Genomic DNA, 17,123 nt, shown 5'->3' on the forward strand with positions numbered 1-17,123 from the left:
CCTTCATATCAATTTCTTATAACTACCTTCGTTCCATCATTTATATTTCAGTGATGTCATTCTATGTTTTCTCTTACTCAAATCCACACAAGGTTTCTTCTCCAAGATAAATTGGTATTTGGTATATCATCTAATATACCAAATACCATGGCAGCATTTGTATATGGAGCTTCGCTCAGATGCAAAGTTTGTCTTAGAAGAACTCTGGTTTGAATATGTTTTCTTCCCGAATATGTAAATTTGAGACAGAGGAAGTGCAATAAAACGTTTTTATGTAAGTGAATACCTCTGCATGCAATAAAAGCAGGAAGGAAGAAGACAAGACAAACTCTCTTTAACAAGAACAAAGTATTATTGGGTCAATCTACAATCCAGCAAAAGAAAAGCCAAAACAAACGAAGGAGTTTTCTCTGCAACAAACGGAATACAAGAATAGAACCATCCATATTCTGAAAACAAGTGGTATTTTTAATTTTCTCTGATTCTCTTTCTTATGTTTCTCTTTGAAGATCTCTATTTTATTTTTGTAACTTTAATATACTTGAAGAACTTCCATCGGTTAATAATATTAATGTGATGCAGCTTTCAGAAGATGGAAAGACAACAAAAACCTAACACTACAGGGGGAAAACAGTATCAGCAACTTTGATGATGCAACATGGTTTTTAAATACGTGTGTTATGGTCTGAGTGCTTCACATTATCACATAAATTTATTTTTTAATTATAATAGAGCATATTGAATCTATTATATACAAATTGAACATTCGAAATATATTGAATCTATTATGTTTAGTTTCTTCTGTTTTTATAATGAATCTACTCATTATATCAAATGTAAGGAGGTCTATTTTAAAGAAGACTTATTTACAAAAAAAAACAGAAAAATACTGAATAGATCGCACGTAATATCTTACTACATTTCTGCATGTACGTATGTACCTTAATTCTCAAACTCTTTGTTTTAATGCAGCCAGGGCCGTCCCTTCGCTAAGGCACATAAAACATTGGCTTTAGGCCACATATTTTAAAAACTAATCTGGTCACATCCATACAAATTGATGTAGTTAAAATGGTTAGGTGAAAATACTTATTTCTCTCAACCTCAGTTTGATTCCCTATCTTGATATTCATTTTACTGTTTTTCGTTTTTATTAAAAAACCTTCTTATTGTTTTTACTTTGGAAACAAACTTCTAATTAACTTAACATTAATCTTTGAGCCAAACATTTTTTTTTTTGTAAAGGCCACATTTTTTTCAAATGCTTTAAGCCACACAAATATACGGGACGGCACTGAATGCAGCCACTGCTAAATGGAGTACTGAGGTAATAATAAGTATATAGGACTCCATTATATAATTACTCTCTTACTGTTATACAAATCTGTTTTACATCTTCTAAATAGCTTATTCTTAGGAAACAAATGAACAAAAGATTTGGCTGCGTATATTTAAGACATCAGACCTTAACTCTGGTTGGAAATATGAACGTAAATATTTTGACACTTTTTTTTTGCAAATACGATACTTTTTTTTTAAAAGAACACAATCCCTAAATGCAACTCGATTGAGAATTAAGGTTGTGAAACTCGATTGAGGGTTAAAGAGAGACACGTGACTATACCTTGGAAATTACTCTTGGTTGAAAACGATTTCTCCACCGCAAATGTTTTCGATTTTTGATTCAGATGTGAAGATGGAGTTGAACGTGCAAGAGGAATATGATCTGGGGTAGAAGAAGGGTAGAAATCGAAATCAAGTAATGGGGGGGGGGGGGATTAGGGTTCATCAATTCTTCTGTTTTTTTTTGAATATCATGTCGACAAAACCAGTCTCTTATTAATGTTTTTCATATTTTTTAAAGGGCAAACCTGTGAATAATGAAGTAAAGGTTGGGTTTTTGGTATATTTTTTGTTTTATGTTTTAATCTAGTCTAGTAATAATTAAATTATATAAGTTAAATTATATAATCTAGTCTAGTAATTTTTTTTTGTTACTTGAGGTGTCCAAATTATATTGATTAAGTTAACCAATCTTAACTTTTGATTCTGTAATGACAAAAATACTTACAATTAATTCTAACCAAATTTGTTTTTATTTTATTTTATTAGATTTTGTTTATAAATATATCACTTAAATTAATTTTTAAAGATATAGGTATTTATGTTTCTATTTTTATTTTAAAGTATTGGCACCTTTTTATCAATTTTTTGGTGATAAATCTAGGGACTAGGGAGTTCACATCCACTTTAATATATATATATATACGGTACAATGTATTGTAAACCTCGTCCAAGAACCTGATGGCATTGGTGAATCTTCCATGGGAGTTGGTTGAAGAGATCATCTCTCGGATTCCACCAGAATGTCTTGTTAGATTTAGAGTTGTTTGCAAACAGTGGAATAATCTTTTCCATGAGAAAAGATTCATCAAGACCCAATTGGATCATGCATGTCCACAATTCGTCTTATTTGACCAAAACAAGATATTTTTAATAGATGTCAATCTTGATGATCTAGCAATACAGATGCATCAAATTTCTGTAGATATTCCATGTGTGTTATCTATGACTCCTTTCATTACCACTTATTGCGATGGGTTGTTGATTTGTGATCTTTTCTTTAACGGGACTGCCGTTTGGAACCCGCTGTTGAGACGCGGTCGACAAATTATGACCAAAAATATTCGATTTAAGTTATGTGGGATAGGATACGATAGTAATAGATCCGAAATAAGTTACAAGTTATTTGGGTATCATTATTATTACGAACACGATTATAAACTTGAAATATATGAGTGTGCATCTAATACGTGGAAGTATATCAATGCCCCTTACGAAGAATGGCCAATAAAAGAACCGTTAGATAATCATATATCACTTGGTGGAAATTCGTATTGGACTGCTTATAACATCGAGACTAGCGAGTATCTCATCCGAAAATTTGATTTTTCAAAGGAGATATTAAAGAATTTTTGTATTCTACCGTGTAAGAAGAACCATGAGGGAGATACTCATTACCTCTCGGTTTTTAGAGGAAACCGGTTTTCAATGTTAGAACAATGCTATGGAACAAAAGAGATTGAGATTTGGGTTACAACAAAGAAAATCCAAAATGGGGATGAGGAGAATGTGGTATGGGTTAGGTTCATGAATGTCTCAATACCTGAAATACCTAGGTTATTTCACCAGAGTTTCGGACGTTGCCCAAGTTACTTTGTTGATTATATGTACGGAAAGAGCTTTGTCTTGTGTTGTACAGACGAAAATAGACAGGGTTCTATTTATATTTTGAGGGGAGGTTTTTCAAGGAAGATTAAAATAGATTCTATGGGTGTTGATTTTAATCACTTTATTTATGTTCCAAGTTTCACCCCCATTCCATGAGAAAGTTCAGATTAAGATAACAAGAATCAAAAGCTTGCATGTAGAGTAGAGGGTTAACATGAGATCAGCGATTATATCTTGTATTGCATTATGACAATATAATTACAAGTTTATTGGCTGGAATATTGAATTATCTTGTGTATAAAATTATATATAAGTTTTGTTCCTTTTTTTAAATAAAACTAGATCATGACCCGTGCGTTCGCACATCTGTTTTTTTACTTGTAATTATGGATGCTTAATCCGGTAAAACCAAACTAATTAAAACCGAAACAAACCAAAATAGAAAAAGTAGTTTGGATTTGGTAATAGTGAATATATGGAATGAATTATTTTATAAGAAACTGATGTATATAGATATGGTTTGGAATATAAACTAATCAAACCAAATAAACCGATCAATTAAAATACTATAGTATAATTATATGTATATTATATAATATAATTAGCAATATATACATAGTTTATTTTATATATATGATCTTCATACTTAAAATGTTGATTTTAGTAATTTAATATTTTATTTTAAATTAAAATTTATTTTTTATTTTACCAAATTAAACAAAACATAATTTTTTTTGGCAAATACGTGTGCTAAAATTTAGTTATTTAATAGTATTATGGATTACAAATTTTCTTATTTTATTCTATAAAAACTATTACTAATATTAACTTAATATTTTTACTAATTATTTAAATAGTAAAATAAAAAATACTTTCGTGTTATATTAAATCCGATATCTAATTATATAAAGTAAAATTCACAAGATTTATAAATTTTGGTATAAAACCGAATAAATAAAAAACCGATGGTACATAAACCGAACCAAACCAAAGTAGATATGATTTTAATATGATAGTTATTTTTCATTAACCGAAAAACTGAAAAATTGAACCAAGAACCGATATCCAGATTGGAAACCCCTCAATGTAATATATAATATTATGATTTATGGAAAGATTATAAATATTTATAAATGTCCTCAGTTGTTTATATTGTAGCTAGATGTTAAACTAATGAAAATGATGCCTAAACATATTTGATCATTTTTACTACATGGACCATTTTCATATTGTATTTGTTTATAAATTTAACCACTTAATATGTTTGTGTATACTAATACATTAATTTTCTAAAACAAATATTTTGTGGCAAATAATGTTTTTTATCTTTTTCACATTTACGTGTCTCTTAGTTTACTTTATATTGGAAATATATGAGAAACATACAGCACTTAAAAACATATATAAACAGTTTTAGAATTAATGTAATATTAGGACAAAACTTAGGTTCACTCCCTATAGTGAACCTTTAAATTCACCCCATCCTTTAGGACCAATCAAATTTCCACATAAATTATTAATTAAAAAACATTAAATTAAATAAAAAATAGGTACAAAAAATAAAAATGTTAATTTTAACGACGCTAACGCTTCCACCAAAACCCTAAACTCTAAATTTTAAATTCTAAACCATATACCCTAAATTATAAACCCAAATCCAAACCCCTAAAACTAAACCCTATGCCCCAAACCCTAATCCTAGACCCTAAACCCAAATTATATACCTTAAACCCAAAAAATAAACTATAAACCTAAACCCTATACCCTGACCCCAAGTCTTAGACCATAAACCTAAACCGTAAACCTTAACCCAAACCCTATAGCATCTAAGTTTGGGGTTTGGGCTTAGGGTTTACCGTTTGGGTTTTAGCTTTAGGATTTGGGTTTAGGATATATGTTTTGGGTAGGGGTGTTCAATCCGGATATCGGTTCGGTTTCGGTTCGGTTTTTTCGGTTTTTCGGTATTTCGGTTAGTAAAATATAACTATCATTCTAAATCCATATTTGCTTCAGTTCGGTTCGGTTTATATACCGTCGATTTTCGGTTTATTCGGTTTTATACAAAAAAAACATAATTCTTTATTTTGGGATCATATTATATGAATTTTAGAGTCTTGTTGTCAACACATTCATTTATTAAAAAATATTATAAGTTTAAATAAAAGAACAAAAATAAAAAATGTTTCTATCATCTAATAAAATAATCAAATCTATAATTAAAATCAAAGCTCAAAATTTTTATAATAAAAATAAAAAACAAAAAATAAAACAAAAGCACGAAGCACAAAAAATAAGTTATTATATTCTTTCATATTTAGCGTTCATCAAAGTCATGTTTCTTCTATTAAACACGAAACTCTATTCGTTTATAGATAAAAAAATTGTGAAGAATTTCCACTAATTGTTATCATCAAATTTATAATCTTTATTTCAATTTAGTCAATGCTAAATTAAAGCAAAAAGATCAAAAGAAGACTAAGAAAATAAGAAGTATGTTTGCGATGAATTGTTATTTAATTATAGTTCAAGTGTTTTACAAATCAGGACTATTTTATTACTGTAAAAATATGGTAATAGTTATTAGCAAAAAAATTAACTTATGATTTTCATACGTTGTTATAAAATATATACATATTTACATGTTTCTATTTTTTGATCGGTTTTATTCGGTATATTCGGTTTTATCGGTTATATACCGAACCATATCCAAATCCTACGGTTTTTTTAAAATCATATCCATTCGGTTTATATGGTATATACCAAATCCAAACCATATTATCTATTTCGGTTTGGTTCGGTTCGGTACGGTTCAGTTTTGCCATATTGAACAGCCCTAGTTTTGGGTTTAGGATTTACGGTTTGGGTTTAGGATTTACCGTTAAATTTTTGGGTTTAGGGTATATAATTTGAGTTTAAGGTTTACGGTTTGAGTTTAGGATCTACGACTTGGGTTTAGGGTATAGAGTTTAGGTTTATAGTCTAGTTTTTGGGTTTAGGGTATATAATTTGGGTTTAGGGTCTAGAGTTTAGGGTTTAGGGTTTGGATTTGAGTTTAGAATTTAGGGTATAGGGTTTAGAATTTAGGGTTTCGGATTTCGCTGGAAGCATTAGCGTCGTTAAAATTAGCATTTTTAAAATTAACGTTTAGGGTCTATGATTAGAGTTTAGGGTTTAGGGTTTGGATTTGAGTTTAGAATTTATGGTATAAGGTTTAGAATTTAGGGTTTCGGATTTTGCTGGAAACATTAGCGTCGTTAAAATTAGCATTTTTATTTTTGTAGCTATTTTTTTGTTTAATTTAATGTTTTTTAATTAATAATCTATGTGGAAATTTGATGGGTCCTAAAGGGTGAGGTGAATTTAAAAGTTCAGCCTAGGGGATGAACCTAAGTTCTGTCCGTAATATTAATATTGAGAATATTTTAAATTTTTCGCATAGAGTATCAAAATATGTTAAATTTGTTGGTTAGCTAGATTATAGGAAGTAATAGATTTTATTTTAATTAAATAAGGAAAATACATTAAATACTTAAACTAAGTTTATTAATTGGTTTAGTGGCATAAGATTATAAATAAATTGTAAACTTAAGGGTTTATTTTTATTTATACTTCTATTTTAACGGATTAGATTTACTTTTATTCCATCAAACCCAGCAAAGGGGATAAGTAACAGAGCAGAAAATAAACCCAACAAAGCGATGAAATTGAGCAAAATTCGGTACTCCGCTCCTTCCACACAAAATATACCGAAGCAACCTGATTATCAGCTTGATACATATAAACTGTATTTTCTGTTAGGTTTTAAACCTTTACCTAGTGCTTAAACTTAGAATGAAATCAGATACCAAGAGTTGTCTTTATTCACTAAACCAGAAAAGTGTTTCTTTAAGAACAATAATAGAGATTACAAGCCAATGATTAACACAAAACCCACGAACTCTTTGTTTGGTTAATCTCTTGTTATATATCTCTCTCTCTTTGCCCTTGCTCTCTCTCGGATAATCTCGGAACCTTGATCACCTCCTCTATATATATAACATGATCACCGACTTTACTCCTATTCCGTATTACCTTTTGTAAAGTCTTCGCCGACTAACGTAACGTTTCCTTTTGTTCATGCAGGATATCTTGTTTGGGCTAGAAGTATAGTTGGGCCAAGATGGAATTGGGCCTTTCTCTTTACAATCTCCACCTAAGGCCCACATTGCTACCTCTTCTAATCACCACCTTTGATGATATCGACGTCGCGTTCCTCTCCTTCCTCTGTGATCAGAAAATTGATCTGAGCCAGTGAACACTTTGCCGAGTTTCTCAACCATAGAACAACCTATGAGTATTCTAATCGCCTACTCTCTTTGAAGACCAAACAGTTCACGATCGACCTGAAACACAAGTAATTCTGATGACAACTTCGCCGAGTTGCTTCGCCGCTGAATCACTCACTACTCCTTCTCTTTGTCTTTGCCGTTTGTCCATCTCGAAGATTAAACCAGAACGGGTATTCTTTCTCATCCCCTTTTAACTTAGAATCCTTAAGATAGTGATGACGTCTCATCAATGAATCCATGACTCATGTAGCTCGTACGCCGCTACTCCGTCTTCAACCTTTCTCGCCTTGATTCCAGAGATCAATTCTACTACCCAAATTCTCCAGCTCGTTTTTGAATGTTTCAGGTGGTCGATCCATCGCTCAACCTTCTCGGATTACTGCATCCCTCTGGTAAGCTTTCTCTGATGATTTGAGTTTGCTTGGAGACCTCTTATCTATATCCTTTGAAATCGTATAGACTTAATCTCCTTTTGTAATTGACAGTGAGATGTGATTCTTCAACCGGCATATCTTGTTCATGTGTTTCCCGTGATCTGTTTCTACCCTTCGTTCAAACTCCTCTCCCTCCAGCTTCTCGGTAAAGACATTCTCTGCTGTTTAAAACGACGTTTCTGATGTCCTGTGATCTGTTTCTTCTTTGGCCAACCTAGATACTCGTCTTTAAGACGTTCTCTTAGGTGACCCTTTGGAGGCTCCTCCGTTACTCCGACAAACCCATGATCCCGTTTCCGTTCAACTTCTTGGTAAATTTATTCACTTCTCTTTACCTGTTTAAGTTGATGCTTGGGATGTTAAACTCATCCTCTGTCTCTGCGAGCTTGAGACAGCGTTGATAATGGAGTTACCTGGAGCGTCTTCCTTCTTAGGCAGAATCGCAGCGAACCTGAAGCTTCTGTCCAGGTACTGCTTTACATTGTAACTCATCTTGTTTACTGGTATGGACCTTAGATAGTGTTGCGTTCTCTTTGACTCTATCTCCGAAGATACCATCTTCCAATATTTTTGAAACTTTTCCTTCAGCTTCATTCCTACGTTCCATGTCCACGTTCTCCTCTGTTCCAGCCTTCTTCCAATCCTCCTCATAGGCTTTAGGTTCTTCTGTATCAAGCTTTTCCGGTGCAGCTAAAACATAGGCTAAAAGATCACCATCTTTATGCCTTTCTTCTTTTGCAAACAATAATTCATCCTTTGAAAATTCTGTCCTAGTTTCTTCATTGCTCGCCTTAGACTCAATCTCTTCTGTTTTTTCTGTCAAGAAAGAGTCTCCACCTTGAGCTGATGAGTCTTTTGTTTCAAAACCGAATGGAGTAGGTCCCTGAATCAGTCTTGTAGAAAACGTCATATTCTTTGATTTCTTCTTTCTGATTTCTTTCTCCACTCTCCGCATGTTCTTCTTACTCTTAGCAATTGTGCCTTGTAGATAATAAACTCCATCGTGATATTTTCCTGATATCACCTTCTTGTTATCTTTGTAGAAGTGCACCATGAAATTGCTTCCTTTATACTTACAACCTGATTTTTCTAGCATCCCATAGGAAATTAGATTCCTACTCACCTCTGGTATGTATCTTACACCCGTGAGTATCACTTCAGAGCCATCTGAATTTTGAATCTTTATTTTCCCAATTCCTTTTATGTCACATTGAGTGTTATTAGCCATTAACACTGAACCACCACTGAACTCCTTGAGATTAAACATAACCTCCTTGTTTGATGTACTATGATAAGAACATCCAGAATTCATGATCCATTCTTGCTTAGTGTCTTGCACACTAGCTGTTAACACTAAGGGTTGCTTCGGCTCCGTCGCAATATTTGCAGATTCTCTATGTCTCCTTTCAGGACATTCTCTTTTCCAGTGTCCTTCTCCACGGATAAAACAACTTATTTTGCTTTTATCGAACTTTTGCCTTGACTTAGATCTGCCCCTGCCGTTAGATTTTCCTCTAACCTTTTTTATCTGATCTGCCCCTTGATTCCTCCACGTACAAACCCTCTGCATCAGACCTGGATTTATTCAGCAATCCCTTTTCCTTTAACTCCACTTTTTTGGAGTATGCTGAATTAGTCACGTCGTTCATGGTAAGAGTTTCTTTTGCAGTCCCGTACTTGAGCGTGTCAACTAGTGAATCAAATTGCTGGGGCAAGCTAGATAGAACTTGAATTGCCTGGTCTTCATCGCTGATGTTGATGTTAAGACTTGCAAGATCTGAAACTAGCTTAAGAAAAATATCTAGGTTTTCCTCGATGCTCTTGTGATCATCCATCTTGAAGCTCGCAAACCTCTGCTTCATGTAGATCCTATTAGGAAGTGTCTTTGTTTGGTAATCTCTTTCCAAAGCCTTCCAAACTCCTAACGCAGTTGTTTCCTTCATCGCCTTACGCAGAACCAAATTTCCTAGGCTCATGCATATTAGATTCTTTGCCTTCTTATCCTTCAACGGATCTACTTTGACCTCAGGTAGTTCTTCGTCTTTCTCCTTGCCTGTTTCAGAAGGCGTGACCGTAACTTCCTGAATCGTAGAATCTAACCCTAGAAGCTCCAATTGCATTAGCATCTTGTACTTCCATAACCCGAAATCACCTTTTCCATCAAACCTCTCGACCTCGAACTTTCCGGATATTAATTCCATATCTCCTCCTAGCACTTGCAATCAAACCTAGATTGCTCTGATACCACTTGTTAGGTTTTAAACCTTTACCTAGTGCTTAAACTTAGAATGAAATCAGATACCAAGAGTTCTCTTTATTCACTAAACCAGAAAAGTGTTTCTTTAAGAACAATAATAGAGATTACAAGCCAATGATTAACACAAAACCCACGAACTCTTTGTTTGCTTAATCTCTTGTTATATCTCTCTCTCTCTCTCTCTCTCTCTTTGCCCTTGCTCTCTCTCTCGGATAATCTCGGAACCTTGATCACCTCCTCTATATATATATCATGATCACCGACTTTACTCCTATTCCATATTACCTTTTCTGAAGTCTTCGCCGACTAACGTAACGTTTCCTTTTGTTCATGCAGGATATCTTGTTTGGGCTAGAAGTATAGTTGGGCCAAGATGGAATTGGGCCTTTCTCTTTACATTTTCGATTAGAAACAAGTAACCACAAATCCAAATGTTCATGAAACACCGATTAACTAACAATGTTATCCGAGACGGATCTCACACACTGAGATTTTCCGAGAAAGTAACAGAAGAGAAATGAAAAGAAAAGAAAGTTTCAACAATATTTTTTCATCATTCTAATCTTTCACACTGCTACTTTATATATAATTCATATTTTTGATGACGTTGTTCCTGTGACGTGGCACATCCTCTCATTTTCCTGTATCACAGCTTAACATTTTTTTTTTTGGTAATCCTTCACAGCTTAACATTCATATCCCCTGAAGGGTCTTTCAGCCATCTTCATACAAAATAGGAGGAGAATCATGGAGAGTAGATATGAAGAAAGACCATACCTCTTAGCTGAAGGCAGGCCCCGCTCATAGTTTGTTGGGGCCCTGGGCAAAAAAAAAGTTTTAGGCCCTTAAATAATTTTAAAACATAATTTAACACATTTAAAAAATATATATATATATTCTGTTAAAAAAAGTTGCAATTTATAAAACAATACTAAAGTATATTGTCTATGCTATGGTCTCACTAATAAAGCTAACTTAGCTCATTTATTTACATAACTAGATTTTATACTCGATCTACACGTGAATCTGTATTAATAATTTAGTTTTATAATAACTTTTAGAATAATTATTTTAATTGATTTGTCTTTTTTTTTATCTGAGATATGATTTGTTGATTTTCTTAGCTATGTTTATTTATAACTACACTCTCTTATTAGCTATTTAGTTTTTTTTTTTATTTACAAATGTCATAATTATTTTTATAAGCATATTCATAGTTTTTGAAAAGTATTAATTTGTATTTTAAAATACTATATAAATTGCTTGATGCATGTAAACTGTTAATACATTTTAATATTTTATCATACATTTTACATATATTTTATTTGAATTACATAAACAATTGAATTATCTGCATAATATCTCATTTTCTTTGTAGTCAGAAAAACTTTACAATTAATGTGTGATTGTTATATATATGTGATAGTATAATATTTAGATTTAAAATTTAATCACAACAAATATTTTTATGAATTTTGTTTAATATTAAATAGCCTTTGTAAGATAATATTTAAAGTAAAGTAAATATAATGAATTTAGTTAATGTTATGTAACATTTTATTTATCTACTACTTGATCTAGTTAATTATTTGTATTGTAGTTAAGCTTGTATGATCGTATAATGTATTACAATATATTATAATTTATTTTTTGTATAATAGTTAATACCTAGTTAATATTTGTTTGTTTTGGAGTTTACTTGTTGTTATAATTTTTATTTTAGTTAAACTATTTAATATTTAAGTATTGGTTTTTTTGTTATTTTTAAATTTTTATATGATTTTGATATTTAATAATGACTTATTTTATTTTCATAAGATTAAATAAAATGGTTATTTGTTTATTTGTATTCTAAGATATATTAAATATAATAAAAATGAATGCAAATGTTAATCAGTTATATATGTGAGTATATATATATATATATATTTATTTATTTATTTATTTATTTGTAGACGTTTCTATAACGTTTTCAAAGCAAAAAAAAATCAAAAATCACGCTTCCGCGTATTCGTTTTCGTGTCCATGCAACCTAGGTTATAAGAATTCATAATATAATTAGTTTAGTAATGCTTCTCTGTTCCATAATATAATTAGTTCATAGTTGTAGAAAAAAAAATATTTCAAAAATATAAGCAGTTTTAATATTCCAATGCAACTTTTGTATGTATGGGATTGTGTGACTAATTAAATTATATAAAATTTTTTGTAATTAGTCGAACTTATATATTAAATGATACTCTTTAAAAGTAACATTTTTAATACTAGTACATTTAAATAAAACTGCTTACATTGTGAAATAGTAGAGTAATGATAAAGCAATAGTATTTCCAACTCAACTCAAATCCTCAAATTTTAAAACTTTTGTCATTCCAACTCAGCTTCGATTTTTCAAATTTTAAGGTTTCGAATAATGAAACTTCAAATTTGAGATTTTACTATTCAAATCTCAAAACTATCTTTTATTTTCTGCATAACCACTAAACAATGCTACAAAAAAAACATATCCACTAAACATATTCGTCACTCTCTCATAATTCGTTTTAGTTGCATCAAACTATTTTGCAAAATGAAGACAGAGTTAGTAGGACCATACGGTAATACCGGTAACAGAGAAGAAGAATTCAACCACACTACAATGTTGTCTAGCATTTTAGAGGATCGAATCAAAACATTTTTAAATTTACTATAATATTTTTATAAATATATAAATATATCAAAACTTTGTATATACATTAATTTGGGGGAAGATACAAAACTATAATAGTAAAAGTTTAACAGAAATTAAATAGGTGATTGTGATTATCTTCATCGTTATATATGTTAATTAAACTATATAACAATACAGATGTAAAATTACAAGCGATAAACTAATATAACAAATATATAAAAACAATATTAACTAAAACAATATTTGATAAAAAATATGGAGAAATCAAAAGAAAAGCAAAAAATCATCAAAATATAATGAAATTACGATGCTAAATAAATTGAAAACATATAATATTTCTATATATCATGCACAATAGATTAAGCCAAATAAATAAATTATTATTATTAGTTGGTTAATGTAAGTATAGATAATAATTATTAATTTGTTTGAGTTAGACTGTCTAGACACAAGTGGCTATCTGGTCTACTAATATAGTTTCATAATATATTCATATTCAAAGAAAATCTATGTGATAATTCAAAGGCATATATCAAAAGCTACATTCAAGAGTAGAACTTTTAAATATTATAACATCGACAAATACAAAATAAATTTATTCGTAAGCCTACTTGATATAATTTAAGAAACCCATTTACAAAAACAGAACAAGCTAGGTGGCCACTTCTTCCCGGCTCCTCCGAAGGTACCTAAGCTCTGTGGTGGGAGTGAATGAAGGGTGTGGTATGATGGCAATTACGATGATGTCAAAAGAGTTTTGGTTAGTTCTGTTGATGGCTTGAACTACATGGAGATCCAGTATGCTAAGTGAGAAAGATTTATAAATCACACACATTGCGTGATCACACTAATTTTAATGGAAATAATAATATAATAATATTTAATTTTAATTTTACTATTATTTTTCCATATTTAAATCATAATAACAAAAAGTTAGTTAAAATTTAAGAATCAATATTGAAATCATATTTTCTATTTGTTTTTCATACATATGAAAGGAAAAATTATTTGAAATTTAAGAATAAATAATAATAATTATTATGAATTATCTATTATGAATATTTATAAACGTCCAAAAGTCACTACTATATTCATGTTCAATGAATATTTATATGATTAATCATTATATCAAAAGCTACAATTCAATAGTAAACCTTTTAAAGTTCTCTTATGGGCAACTCAAGCAATGAGAGATCATAAGATTGGGTTTTAGGGTTCCTGGGGGTTATAGCCTAGGAATTTGTAACTGTTTCAACTTCTGGTTTAATAATATTCAGTTGACCAAAAAAAAAACCTTTTAAATGTTATAACGTCCACAAATACAAAATAAACGGTTATTAATACGCTACTTGATATAAATTAAGAGTCCCATTTACAAAAAACAGGACAAAGCTATCACAACTTTACAACCCAAGCCAAAATAAACTGTCAATAACTTTAACTGACAGCAACCATTTTTCACCTTTGAATCTGATGATCTGAAGTTGAGTTATTAGCTGCTGATGAACTCGATGGCCGTCCATTCTCGGCTCCTGATTTATCTGCAGTAACTGCGACCCCTACGCCCCATCTTCTAGATGCTTCTGACGGCTCAATCACTTTAACTGAACCATCAGCCAGTCCAACGGCTAACTGGTTCGGCTCTTGCGGATGAGCTGTGATCACTTGTGGAATGATTGGTGCACTATCACAGACAAAAACAAAACACAATTGGTAAAGAAATGTAAATTTAAAAATTATAACAAAGGATAGGTACCTGTTGGGTTGAGGCATGTAAGCAGATGGAGCAATGCGACATCTGAGTCTCAAGGATTCAGCATCAAAGACTGCAATGTTTCCATCAGTGAATGACGCGTAAACCAGCTGGCTGTTGCATGAGTAAGATGCAGAGGTAATGGGGGAAGAGAGAGCTTCTTGTGGCACCCACTGCACAAGAATGTAAATAAAGATGTATGAGAAACTAAGGTTTCTTTTGTTAAATCATTAAAATGAAAGGCTTATTGGTTTTACCTTATGTATACATTCCATCTTTGAAGCATCATAAATAGCAAGCTGCGTCTCATGTGAAACCAATAAATGGATTTGGTCGTTATGGAACTGGACTCTTGTGTCTCCCACTGGTGCTTTACCAGGGGGTAGTTGAATCACTGAAGATTTCTTCTTCTCCCATGAGTCAGCGGTCCAGAAGAATAGCTGTAATAAAAAAAAAACAAAGTTTAAAACCGAACATGTGTGTGTGTAAGCTTCAATAGCCAATAAATCTTGCGTTACCTGAGCATCAGCACCAGAAGAGACAAGTGTATTGAGTGCAGTGGAGAAAGCAAGACCAGTTATATGCTTCTGGTGACCTTTCAACTTTGTTTTCACCTATAAGAATAAAAAGAGATATTACATTACATATTTCATAAAAGAGGTGAAACATTTTAAACACACCAAGAGTTTAGTATTATTACCTCATCTACCCTGACATTGTAAATATGGATACTAGAGTCTTCCATTCCAATTGCAATAATGTTATTATCTTGAGGATGAAACGCCAGGAATGTTGAAGCTGGTGGTGGTGGCATGAAAGTTGTCATTACCTGTCAACAAAATTGAAAATGATATTTACCTCACATACATAGATACATACATGACCCTTTAAAGTAAGTTGGATTAGAGCTGCTTACTTTGAAAGTCATCATATTGAATAAAGAAACCTTTCCACCACAGGCTGACTTGACATATGAGTCATTCTTAGAAAGCGCTATACACGGCACAGCTGTTTCAGGATTCTCAGGAACATCGTTTGCCATTAGAAGACCACTGTTTGGCTGCCAATGCTGTGGAGTTACACTTGCCGTTGCCTTCAAACATAGAAAGCACACATTAAGAAACATACCACAAAGGATGTAAAAGTTGAAAGGTTTAATGTCTAACCTTCCCTGTTGGGTTTTGCTCATTGCGGCTCCACTTCCATAGTCTTTGGACACCATTTGCTTCCAGAGCAAGGACGCCGACACCAGAGTTTGTATAAAGAAGCCGAGCAACCTTTTAGAGTTGACATATCAGTAAAATATTAGTTTCCAAGATATGTCTTAATGAACATGAAGCTTAGAACAACAACAAACCTTGCTAACAGAGTCCTTGCTATCTGGCATGGTCACTTGTCTGCATTGTGTGGGATCAACAATCTCTGTTAACTCCAAGGGTTTCTAATCAATAGATTCCAAGTTTCTTGGCTTCTCCATAGTTCTTGACATTGCCTCAATTCCATTCTACATATGTCATAACACCAAAGTTAGAAGACAACAAACTCTGAACCACATAGAAAAAGACAAAACAAAGATCCTCTTAATCATACATGAACTGGAGTAGGCCTAGCAGGAGAGTCTGTGTCCATGTGTTCAACTTTACCAATAGATGCTGGACTCATGCTTGAAACCATTGCAGAAGTTGGTACCTGAACCACAAGCATTGACACTCGAGCTAAAAACTGCACAAAAGACTCTTTCAATAGAAGACTTCTAATACTCCAACCTTCATATCAATGAATGCTTTAGATGCTTCATAAGACAGAACTTCATATGCTCCTAAGGTTCTAAGACCATCAGCATTTGTAAGGATCTTGAATCCATTATCAGCTGTAGTAACTGCAAGTAGATTCCCTTCCTTGTTGAATCTCAAACGGGGAAGGTTCTGTACATACCATCAGTTAAAGCAACATGGTCAAGAAAGACAAAAAGAGTATATAAACCAAAGGAGTACTGGAGAGTTTTCATACAGGAAGTCCTCCTTCAGCGTCAACAGTCGTCAAGAGATTTGCATTGTCCATGTCCCAGAATTACGAGTTGTATCAAACTGAACAACTCCATTAGATTTCTTCCGAAAGCCTAGATATGTCCTCTTCAGGGCACCTTCACTCTCATTCCATTCGACAAGGAAATAGTCTCCATCTTCACTTCACTCGTTCCACAAGAAACTTTTGCAGGAATCTCTGGTTATTGCGATAGTGAGGCTTCCAGGGATCACAGCGTGTTATCAACAGAACAGAGGAAGAGACTTACTATCGCAGTAGAACTAGTGGCGAATCCATCCATAATCTTCATGGATGAGCCAACTTCAGGGCTTGACTCTAGGGCTGCAGCCATTGTGATGAGGACGGTAAGGAACACAGTTGACACAGGTAGAACTGTTGTCTGCACAATCCACCAGCCTAGCAT

At 32.4% G+C, this 17,123-nt stretch overlaps 1 protein-coding gene and 1 pseudogene across 1 annotated transcript; one reads left to right on the forward strand and one right to left on the reverse strand.

Annotated features, from left to right (window-relative positions):
- The first annotated feature begins 809 nt into the window (after window positions 1–809).
- On the forward strand, window positions 810–3,858 carry LOC125580916 (F-box protein At3g17710-like). The gene has a single exon (XM_048746189.1). The coding sequence runs from the start codon at window positions 2,305–2,307 to the stop codon at window positions 3,385–3,387; it is 1,083 nt and encodes a 360-aa protein (XP_048602146.1). The 5' UTR covers window positions 810–2,304; the 3' UTR covers window positions 3,388–3,858.
- Window positions 3,859–14,198: 10,340 nt separating this feature from the next.
- Window positions 14,199–17,123, reverse strand: LOC111211857 (annotated as a pseudogene).

Source organism: Brassica napus, chromosome C1, assembly GCF_020379485.1.
Source record: "Brassica napus cultivar Da-Ae chromosome C1, Da-Ae, whole genome shotgun sequence".
Classification (NCBI taxonomy): Eukaryota; Viridiplantae; Streptophyta; class Magnoliopsida; order Brassicales; family Brassicaceae; genus Brassica; species Brassica napus.